Consider the following 12152-nt stretch of genomic DNA (forward strand, 5'->3'; position numbering starts at 1 on the left):
ATTAGTAAATAGGTTTTGATAGGGTCAGACCCTTTTGCCACTATACTCACCAGCTGCGATTTAACTTCAGTGACAGGATTTTCATCCATGAATTCCACAGGCTTGAGCGTTGCCTTCGTGGTGTCCTCTCGGTTGGATGGGAGTAGGCTTGTTAGAGATGTAATAAGGCTGTGCTGCATTTACAGCTGACTGAATCCACCTGGGCCCTGCAGAGGGGTCTGCAGGCTACCATGAGCCACAGCGCTGCTTACATAAGGTTGGGAGTGCTCTAATTCTGTCTTCCCCCTTCCACATTGTGTTGTCATCAGTGGCTTATAGCAGAGAGCACCTGCTTGCTGACTCAGCTCCTGAGGTCAAGGTTTCATGCAGGCTGGATCACAGAAATCTGTAGCTGAGTTGATCCCAAACTGGGTTGTTGCCGCTCTGTGAGGGACAATAAATTTGAAAAGAACTTAAAGATTATGACAGTTAGAGTATTTAAATAAGTCCATCTCTATACCGAAAGTTTATTGTCATTGATAGGTACTTTGCAAACTAGATTCTGGTGGTTTTTGGCACTTTGGACGAACTGGAAGAATAGGGACAAACCATATGTTTGACAGTACATGATGAGCTGAGCACTCCCTGTTTACTTAAATTGTACTGATATTTGACTCTTTCAAGCTGTGGTGGAATAGGGTTGATTTATGATGCAACTAGACAAACATGCAAATTGAAGAAAAAAAAATAGAAAATGACAGCAGGTTTTGCATTGTTTCCATGCAATTAATAATAGTAATAAATGGCAGGGTTTTAAACTTTGCAACTGTTCAGTGAGGTTTATCATTTGTTGTGGCATGCAGACCTGAAAGAATCACTTATTTTTCAGAGGATTTGTTATTCAGATACTAATTTTGTGTTTTCCCTGTGAGTGTGTTTGTTTATGGGTGTCAATAAGTAGCTCCTTTCTAGTAAAAGCATGCCAGTTTCTCATGTGATTTTATTGACATTATATGCTTAATGAGTTAATGTCATCTTTAACTAAAAACTCAACTTTTAGTTCTGTGTGTTGACTTGAGTGGCATTCTGTTTGTTCACTAACAGATAGCAGACTTGTTTTCATCTGGGCAGAGTATATATGACAATAGATAGATTGCTTAATCTGTGTATCTAAAATTTATGTTTTCCTGAGAGCATAGGCACCATATTAGCTATTTCTGATAGAGTCTGATAAATCTAATAATAAATGTGATTTGTCTAACCTGATAAATGAGGAACTGTGGCCATCAAACGCTGTGTCACTTATGTCAGTGCGTTTTTTTTTTTTTTCCCCTTTGGTACACAGGGAATGTTTAGAGTTGTTTCTTTTTTTTTCTTTTAAATAACAAATTTCTCAGTACATTTACAAGTACAGGATCCATACCCCGCAGACAGCTTCTTGAGTTGGCACCATCTGTATGTTTTTGTGTATTCAAAAATATTGGCCTTTAAGATAGGTTCAGTATTTTGCAGTGTTTGGCTTGTTTCATGATCTGAGCTGATGCATCTAAAAGCGTTTTTTTCTCTGATATAAGGAAAGATGATTGCACAGCTGGGTTTTATTGCAGATTTCCCTGAAATAAGGTGATCATTTATTGTTATTATAATTCCCTGAAATAACCTTATTACCTTGACTTGCTATGATGTAGGGATATCAGTGTAAATAATTCCTTTAACAACAAAAAAAATCTGTCAAACTGTTACTTCACTTTTACACTGAAATGAAGACAGACCCAAGTCATACTTGTGAGTCTGACACACCTGCCTGGAAAGTCAAAATCTAGCTCACTTGCTTGTTACTGTTAAAATTGACAGTATCTTTTCTGGTTTTCTGTTTTCTCCGTTCTAAACACAGTATAATAGTAGCGATATTATTCTGAAAACTCTCCTTGTTACTGCTAGAAAGGTAAAATAGAAAGTCACTTCCTGCATGTTGAGTAAAAGGGAGCTGGGTGACTCTCAGAATCACCTAGTACTTGGCTGGTAATAGAGGACCAAATTGTATTTTAGGGAGAATAAAAGTGAAAAAAAGTTTATCATAGTCTCATCTTTCCCTTAAGCTAGTTCAGATGTGGTGTTAATGCATAAATGAATTTGTGTTTTAATTTTAATCTGTGCTAGATCTCAGTCCTGCCCTTGAGGTGAAAGTGAAATAACTGCACTTTCAGAGGTTTTTTTTAATCTAAACTGGACTGGTTTTCTGTTCATACTGAGTCAGCAGGGTCGTCAATAGTTGAGCCTTCAAAGTTTTCTGGAATCTAACCTAAATTGATTTGCTGTGCCTTACCCTTAAAGGCCTTCAGAAGCATTTCTGCAGTAAGAGTCCTCTGCCAAGCAGTCGTCTTTGAGCTGGACTGTACAGCCCAGTTGCTGATTCAAGGGTCCAGTCCCGAGTCCCAAATGCCTGTCTTTTGCTCTTTGGTAATATGAAAGATAGGACCAAAAAAAGCCTAAGAGTTGGCTTTGCAAAGAGTTACACAGGTTTTCTTTGAAAGAGCAACACTCAGGATGTTTACTGTCTATTTCTTCTCCCTTGGGCTCTGAGGGCCATTAGAAAGGTGGAAAGGCTTGCAGGTAGCTCAGGGTTTATAATCAATGAACTAGGCTTGAGAAATTCCTCACGCTTCGATACAGGGTGTGATGTGTTCAGCTGCTCGCTTGCCAGAGTTTAGGCTGTTTCTCTGTTCTTTCCTATGAAATATTTTAAGATTATGCTTTTGTTATGCCTCTATTTTAGTGGTGATCACTTCCTTCTTTTTAAACAACTGAAATATTTTCTTCCTGTATATTTCTGCATCAGGTGGTGTGATTTCATACACTTAGTTATCAAATTCCATTGAAACACTACAAAAATAGTTACTTTTTCATGAAATATAGTTAACTTAAACTCCTTTTTGAATTGTAGAAGAAAATTCCTAGCCTGTAGGTTAATCAGTATTGCCATTCACACAGATATGATACACATTTTAATAAAAATGTTATATAGAAATGTTACTGACCTAAAAAGTAAGTCATTCAGTAATATTATTCAGATGCCAATGAGCATGTTGCTTTTTCTGTGTTTCAAATTATAGAGAAGTTAGCACCTTTGATTATTTCAAAGTTACACTTTTGCTACTTTTTTGCTTAGGCATTGTTTTTGTATGTTGCCTGGTATCTTTCGTCTTGAGAGTGAATGTTTAAAGATGATGATCACTTTGCTTCATGGAGAATGTTTAGAGGTGTTTCTGAAGTATGTATGTATTGGATCATTCTTCAGTTGGCAATTTAAAGTGAGAGGTCCGGCCTCCATGGGGTTGAACAATTACTCCTTTTTGTAGGGGGAGGAAAGGTTCTTGTATTAAGTTTTCATATAGTCCAAGTATTGGGGTAGATCTTTCTTTCACTTCTCTGTTTCTTGTCATGCCAATATTTATAGCAACTGATTTTATGCCCTTTACTCTGGTCAGTTGTATCATTGAATAGGAGAATGGTTTGGGTTGGAAGGGACCTTAAAGATCACCCAGTCCCCCCCCCCCTGCCATGGGCAGGGACACCTTCCACTAGACCAGGTTGCTCAAAGCCTCATCCAGCCTGGCCTTGAACACTTCCAGGGATGGGGCATCCACAGCTGCTCTGGGCAACCTGTTCCAGTGCCTCACCACCCTCTCCAGGAAGAACTTCTTCCTGATATCTAAACTAAACCTCCCCACTTTGAATTTAAACCCATTCCCCCTTGTCCTGTCACTACAAGCCCTTGTAAAAAGCCACCCCAGCTTCCTTGTAGCCCCTTCAGGTACTGGAAGGTGCTATAAGGTCTCCCTGGAGCCTTCTCTTCTCCAGGCTGAACAAGCCCAACTCTCTCAGCCTGTCCCCATAGGGGAGGTGCTCCAGCCCTCTGAGCATCCTCTGGAGTTTCTTTGACAGGTCCATGTCCTTCTTACGTTGGGAGCCCCAGAGCTGGAGGCAGCACTCCAGGTGTTGTCTACTCTACTCTTGAGAGCATTGTAGAAGGGTAGAATCACTTCCCTCAGCCTGCTGGCCACACTTCTCTGCATACAGCCCAGGATACGGTTGGCTTTCTGGGCTGCCAGCACACACTGCTGGCTCATGTCCAGCTTTTCAATCACCAGAACCCTGAGTCCATCTTAGGGCTGCTCTCTGTCCACTCTCCACCCAGCCTGTACTTGTGCTTGGGATTGCCCCGACCCAGGTGCAGGACCTTGCACTTGGCCTTGTTGAACTCCATGAGGTTGGCAGTGGCCCACCTCTCCAGCCTGTCCAGGCCCCTCTGGATGGCATCCCTTCCCTCCAGCGTGTCGACCGCGCCACACAGCTTGGTGTCATTGGTATGTTATGAGAATTTTAGCAGGGAAAAAAAGGTGGTCAGGACATAAGGTACTGGTGGTTTTTTTTTTTTTTAATTTTATAAATCGTCTATTGAATGAGAGAGGACTTTTGGGGTAGGTGCATTACTGAGCAGAAATACTGTATGAATCGTTATCTTTGGTTTTCTCAGAGGAAATGTAAACAGGATGCTGTAAACTTCTGGTTGTGTTGTTACGTCCTATGTTGTTACGTAGTTGTGTTGTTACATTACAATGTATATGACTTAAAGGGAAACATCAGCCCTTGTGTGTCTAGATAAAATCATTGTTCCCTTTTTTTGTGTCCTTTTGCATTCTATTGTTGATGCGCTTTGTTGAATTGTGGCAGTGTTTGAAACTGAATTCTATGTTTGGTTTTGGTTTTTTTTTTTTTTCTTTTTAGTGTCCTTAATCTGCAGCACGAGTTAACTGATTGTCGTTTTATTAATACTGCTGTGAATAATCCCACCAGTTTTAACTCCTCCTGCCAATTGCTTTTCTTAACTTTTTTTTTTTTAAATAAGCATAATTCCTTAGTAATACAGTATCTTCTCAAGTGTCAAATGTGTTTAACTTACTTGGATAGAAATTTAAGATCGTAAGGACAATATTAATAGAACTGTTTCAGCCATTTGAGCAAGAGGATGTAGAAGCTTTCAACTTTTATATCAAAAATTGTGTGACTCTGGGAGTTGAAAAGAAGGCAAAGTGTATGGGCCTAGGCTGGGTCTATAAAAAAAAAAAATCTTTCTGCATTGCATGCATGTGTACAGAGTTTGACATGCAGTTTGTTGCATCTCTTAGCTATTTGAAACACTGTTGTTGGTTTTACAGCTGTAAAGCTGACTAATAAAGGTGTTGCATTGCCAGAAGTAGAAGAAAGAAAAGATATTTGAATTTTTCTCATAGAAGAAAAGAGAGAGAGAGAAAGGAGTAGGGGAGGGCAGAAAACCTGTGTACTCAGAACTGCTGAGTAAGTCATGCTAAGAGTTTTTTTTTTTTTAGAAACACATGATGTAATATTATTAAAAGTAACCCCTTACAGTATCTTATTCATACCTAGTGTGTTTGACTACATTTTATTTCATTGCAAACTGGATGGAGCACTGGATGTTTATGAAGCACAGAAAGAATTTATTTCAGTATACTAGGAAAAGGTGATTATTTATCTCCTTAGTGACTGGCAGTTAGGGGGATGGATATATTCCTTTGATCCAGCGTCAATGGAAGCAGTAATGGTTTTGCCCTGAGATCTTCAATATCCAGTGAAGTTAGAATCTTGTATGCAAGTCAAAATCTTCCAGGAGTTTGAATAGTTTACTGTAAAAGCCTCCATTCTTTGAAGCAGAGATTATGTCAGTGAAATGTGACTTCGTACCAATGTTTTGATACTTGTTTTGTAGATGATGTTCTGACACCAAATACAGAGAACAGTAATTTTCCCTACCAAGTACCTAACTTCCGTAAGTGTGAGATCTGTTTGCTGTCTTTCCCAAAAGAGACCCAGTTCCAGCGCCACATGAGGGATCATGAGCAAAATGACAAGGTATGAATTTTAATAGATATAAACTTAGACAATACCATTGGGTATTGATATTTTCGTATACTGACAAGTAAAGCTAACACAGGAAATATATATTTATATATATTTTTATATATATAGATATATATTTTTTTATCCCATCACTAATAATTACTACTTGGTGACCTCAGAGATTTAGGAAGTTTCTTCTTTCATGGTTCCTCATGTTTTGTTTGAGACAAGACCTTACTTTGATGCCATTTAATTAGATTGATGTTTTCAGTTTAGTAACTTTCAATTTTAGAGATTTTCTTTGATTTGTAAAACATTCAGGTAGATGAGAAAATATATGGGTTTCTTTTAATCCAATTTGCAAACTGATTCTACACTTCAGCAGTAGAAAGAAAATGACACTCATATTGATTAACTGGACCCTGCTAGTGTCTTAGAGCTGTTTTCAGTGATATCAAGCAACGTAGAGCTGTTTTCAGTGGTATCAAGCAACGTAATCTAGTATGTATGTATTAGTAGATTAACGTCGTCGCTGTAGCTCTTTACAAACCAAATTTGGGAAAGAATGAGAAAAATACAGATATGTGATTGACTGGACTGACTTTTTAAATGAAGCTTTTGCTACAGGTTTCATCTGTAATCTGGAGCATTTTATTAATATTCCTTGCTTTCTTTTTCACAAAGCTGAAACTACTTTACATGTGATGGAAAAATAATTTTAATACTGTTTGAGGTAGCTGTAGGTACAGATTAATCTTTACAAAACGTATGACTGAGGTGATAATTCATGTATACAAAGAACTACTTACACAAGTTTCAACGTTGTAAAGTTGATACCGAAAAATGGAAGTTGGTACTGTTAAAACCATGCTGTTGCACACTTGTGTGAAGTAAAGGTGCTCTTAAAGAAAGCAAATTGATTATGCAGATACCAACTGAAGAGCAGTCAATCCTAGTATAAACTTAACTCTTTGGTTTGATCATTAATTTTGCTTTAAGGAGAGTTCACAATCTCAGTTACAGTAGGAAAATTTATTTCTGTCTCTTGCTCATTCTTCTCTCCTGCTAATTTCACTCTCCTCAGACAGTGCCTGCTTTCTTTAGTTCCCCTGTCTTCTTTCCCCCATATGCTTTTGAAATGCTATATTTGCATTTTCTGTAGTGAGAGGCAAAGAGAAAAGAATTAAGACTGGTATTATTAGGATCATTATCATATGTAGGTATTTCAATTGCTCTTTTTTTATTTCAAACATTTTGATGTGTATGGTTACATGTGTCAGGGTATATGTAACTTATGGGAAGATTGAATTTTGATTTTATTTCTGTGGTTTTAACAGCCTCACCGATGTGACCAGTGTCCGATGTCATTTAATGTTGAATTCAACTTGACACTTCATAAATGTACTCACAATGGTGAAGATCCTACGTGTCCTGTGTGCAACAAGAAGTTCTCCAGAGTAGCCAGTCTGAAGGCTCATATAATGCTACATGAGAAAGAAGAGGTAATTCATTAAACCTCATAATTTAAATTTTGAAAAGACATGTTGTAAGGGTTGTACTTAATCCCTTACCTATATGCTTGACGTTGGAGGATTGAATAAATGGTCTCGTTCAGAACAAGTATCAGACTTTTGGTGGGGAGTCTGTTTTAATGATAGTTGCAGAAATCAGTACACTGGATATAAGGAAGTGTTCCATCCTGTCTCTACTAATTGAATAGTTATTTTCAAATACTTTTAATTTATGTGACTTCATGTGCATTGATAGGCCCACATGTAATAGTCTTTGTGATAATTTTTGATGGCAGTTGTCATGGTGAGTCACTCACCATCTATTTCTTGCATCATGAAGCTGTTCCCTTATCTAGAACTCCCACCCCTTTTTTTGAGTGGCTATTTTGCGTGAGAGAACTTCTTGTTCCTTTCGCTCTCACAATTTCATTTACCATTTTTATAAGGCATCGGTTAAATTCTTAGCAAAGAGTTAATGTATAGTACTATTTTGAACACAGTCATTACTGCATTATTGTAGTTGCCGAGTTGATTGCACTGCCCAAAATACTGAATTTTCAATCATGTAATTGCTGCTTCCTCCTGTGAAGGCTTTTTAAAAATTGTGCTTTGTGTTGGAGAATTGCAGCTGAGTCAAGTATGCGCTTTTATCACCTCACTTCTAATCATAACTGCAGTCAGCTTACAGCAGTTTTGACCTGTAGGTTTAGGATGATAGGCCTAGTTGCATTTTTCCCTAAACCAGGCAGAGAATGTCATCTGTAGAAAATGCATTCCCTCTTTAATCTTGTTATCACTTCACATTTTATCATGTACACAACTGAGTTAAAACGAGAGGGCTTGAGTACAGTTTTGCTGCATGTTAATGTATCTATAATGACACATAGCTTAATGGGCATTTATTAAGGAAACTTGATTTATGAATTGCTGAAAGCATCAGAATAAGGAAGCTGAGCATCAAGAAAGATGCCTAAGAGTGATATTTAGTATTCATTTCTATCACTAAGTGATTTTTTCATCCACTTCAGTAACTCTGATTTTGATACTTGGTGCAGATGTCAGAAGAATAGGTTGTGTGATGCCTTCCAATTTAAAAATCCGATCTGCAGCTTGAAAATTACATTTATAAAAATATGAACACCTTTCAGTTCCTAATGAATGTATTCTTATAATGAGCTATAATTCTGTGATCAGAGATGAATGTAACAATTAATTCAAGGAGACTTGCAAGAATGACTTTCCCAGCAGTTGTGCACAGTGCCTGTAGGAGAGCTGGAATTTGAATTTGAAGCAGAGGGTCTTGACAAGGGCAGTAGCTGTTAAATACAAACTGAAAATTTTTCATCTGTGGCACTAAGACTGCTAATATGTCTTCTTTCTACATGAGAATGAGGTTTTCTTGGGCTTTAGGAAAGCCTTAATATGTTGAAAAAGCTAAAAATGATATCTGGTGGATATAAAGTGAAGATTGCGTTATTAAAAAATCCTGGGGATTTGTACTTGTTTTTTAAATAATCCTCACTATATTTGGTTTGTCTTGTTTTATAATCTGGGGGCAATGTCTTTGAAAAAGTGTCAATTAAAATCTTTTACAGTTATTGTAACTAAACAGGTGAAGATGGTGAGTGCCGAAGAGTTGCTTCAGATATCGCATCTGATAAGATAAAAATAGTTAATAGAGGTGGAATCGGATGAGTACAGCTTTATAAAATTAATTGAGTTAGGGAATTTTAAATATTATCTAGCGATATACAAACAGCCACTTTTGTTTAATGTTAAAAGGTGGGTTTAACCATAGTGAGGTTAATGATGTGCCATAATTTGTTCTGTGTGTGTGGTGGGGGATCTTTTGTTTGCTTGCAAAAATGCAAGTCTGGTAGAACCTATTCCAGAGAGAAGCTTTTGGGCTTGATATATTGCTGGGGTTTTGTACAATTTTTCTATTTTGTACAGCTTTCCTAAAGCAAATTCTACAGTAATGAATAGAAATACACAGAGTTTCGTTGTCTCAGATACTTGTGAGGCTGTTCTTTTGTTTGTGGAAGTTGCTTAATATAATATATGTAATAGCAACTTAATGTCATAGATAACGTGTCTGAAAAATGCTGAGAAACGATTGACCAAACTCTCAATTTTGGGGACCGTGAGCTTGATATAGTATGTATATTGTAAGCTTCTCCTCAGGAGATTTTTCCCTACTTGTACAAAATGTTCTTCAGAACCCATATTTGCTGTATAAGAACGTATTTTTCAGTAAGAAGCATTCAGAATTGAATGTAGGTCCTGGAAAAGAAAGCATTATTTATTAATTTATTTATTGTCACACACTGGAACTTCAGTCCAGAAATAATGATCTCTAGGTTAGATTACTACCTCCAAAATTACTTCCTTCATTTCATTATGGGATTTCAGATATTTAAGTTCTCCTGTGGAAATGTTGTCTGGTTATATTGCAGAATTTTGGGGTTTTTTTTCAGACTTAGTGAGCAAATATATTGTCAAAGCATTGTAAAAATAGCACCACATATCTTACTTTCTCTTGATGAAAACATTCATGTCAATATCTTTGTTTAAATGAACACTTTTTTTTTCCCCTTGTTGATCATTCAAGGAGCCAAAAAAAAAAATGGCGATTAAAAAAAACCATTTCCATTTGCAGTGGTAATTACAGTTACTGAAAAAGGAACCAGGACTGAAACTGAAGTTCCTTACTCACACCAGTAAGGAATGTGTAACAGATATATTGCCAAAGAGATGATGAATGTTTTTGGATATTTATTCTTAACTCTGATTAGATTTTGTAAAATAAAGATACGCTGAGAAATAAAACTAATGGTTTTGAAAAGCAAAAGGAAGTCAAATAAATGCAGAGTTTTCATTGAAACAATATTTAACTTTGATTCCTCCTCTGAATTTCAGTGAAAGGGCAGTGCTTTTGCGTTAAACTGTACAATTTCCATTCTAAATGACATGGGATACTAATACAACTGGAAAGTGGTATGTTTAACACTGCTGTAAAATTAATGGGTTGAAGTGGTATCTGTCAAAACCATTATACGTCCCAATTTCTTTGTCATCTTTTCTGTGAAGACAGCTGAAGAATAGTCAGTAGTAACTGTGGTGGGATTACTGTTAAAAAGTCAATGACAATCTCTATCATTTTAACCAGTGAAAGTGTAAAAATCCTGAATTAAAAAACTTAAGGTGTTTTTGGTTAGAAAGTAGTATTTTTTACAAATGCTTACGTAGACTATAGCACGGTGACACTGAGGTGAGTTTCTGTGTGTAGCTTGAAATAGCCTACCAAGGGAGTAGTGGTGTGATGATGGTACTGAACTGCTTGTTCCTGCTACCGTATCAGGATTTTTCAAAGTTCAGTTTCAGTGGGGTTTCTTAAAATGTAAATATTACAATAACCTTGCAGTGATTATTGTTCATGATTTTTGTTATGGGGCTTATAAACTTTTTTTGCTGGTAGACTTTTGTTGCTGCTTGCTTCCAGCTGCCGATGTCGGTTGAAGGATACATTCAGCTATTTGAGCAAAGCTCGTGCCTGTGTATCGCTGTTTGGGAATCTTTTGAAAAATCAGTCTCTATTATCTCTTTCAGAATCTTATCTGTTCAGAGTGTGGAGATGAATTTACTTTACAGAGTCAGCTGTCCATACACATGGAAGAACATCGTCAAGAATTGGCAGGCAGTAGGATCCACAGCTGCAAGTCTTGCAAAAAGGAATTTGAAACTTCCTCACAGCTAAAGGAGCATATGAAAACTCACTATAAAATAAGGTGACGATCATGGGATTGTAACAAAATGAGCAGATGTTGCTTTTGTGGTGATAGCTGGAGAAAGAAAGGGTAGCGTTTTCAGTCAGCAAAGTATGCAGATCCCTTATTTTCTTGGGTATGCTGTTATGAAATGGAATTTATTTTCCAAAACCATGCTAAAGTAGATGGTTATTTTTGGCGGTTTTCTGTTTTCGCGTTTAAGCACTTGTACTAAGCATAGTTCCATCTGCTGGCTATTTGTAGCACAGGTTAAGTTCTTCTGGTGCAGAATGCTTTTTCAAATTTGTTTGTGTGATTTTAATGGCTAATAGCAGTATATTGAAGCAAATATATGTTAATTTTACGTAGCAGGGCAATATATTGAAGCAAATGCATATTAATTTTACAAAGCAGTTATTGCAATTTCAGACATCCTAATACTTGCTTTCTGCAGGTAAGTAAGGTGGTTTTTTTTTGCAGTTTAATCATCTTTTGCAAGTAGTCCTCACCACAACCTTCTGTGAGTTTCTTGTAAAACTGAAAAAGCACAAAAGGAACGGAAAAACCAGGGCTCATAAATGTTGTTCTTACTTCTGGTGAAAACTTGTTCTGTCCTTTCTTTCAGCTGTCTAGTTTAACTTCACCATTAGTAAGGTGAAAATGACTTTGAGTTAGAAGAAAGAAAAACTTACTTCTATTGGTTTAGTTTATGCATCATGAAAGCTTAAGGTTTTTGACGGAAGATCTCTCTTTTACTCTTTACTCTCTTCCTATAAAAAACAGTGCACTGTTTTTAGACAAATAGATGGGAAACACATACATATAAATGAGAAACACTGAGTATTTCCAATTATTAGCCAGTGATGCAGGTTGTGAGACCTTAAATGGTTGTGTTCCAAAATGTTTGAAAAAATATGTTGCAAATTTCCATTTGCAAACAGAAAACTGTTACTTCCCTGCTATTTTTTCTATTGTT

General features: G+C 36.8%; 1 protein-coding gene across 1 annotated transcript in view; it reads left to right on the top strand.

Annotated features, from left to right (window-relative positions):
• Positions 1-5767: 5767 nt before the first annotated feature.
• LOC104506364 (zinc finger protein 236-like) overlaps positions 5768-12152 on the top strand; it is a gene marked incomplete at both ends in the record, with an annotated part of 29301 nt that continues 22916 nt past the window's right edge. The window contains 3 exons of the mRNA XM_010147290.1: positions 5768-5910; positions 7236-7400; positions 11019-11197. Of these exons, the coding sequence (XP_010145592.1) occupies positions 5768-5910; positions 7236-7400; positions 11019-11197 (487 nt within the window). The remainder of the gene's footprint in view (positions 5911-7235; positions 7401-11018; positions 11198-12152) is intronic.

This window comes from Eurypyga helias, unplaced genomic scaffold (assembly GCF_000690775.1).
Source record: "Eurypyga helias isolate BGI_N326 unplaced genomic scaffold, ASM69077v1 scaffold26192, whole genome shotgun sequence".
In the NCBI taxonomy this organism is placed as follows: domain Eukaryota; kingdom Metazoa; phylum Chordata; class Aves; order Eurypygiformes; family Eurypygidae; genus Eurypyga; species Eurypyga helias.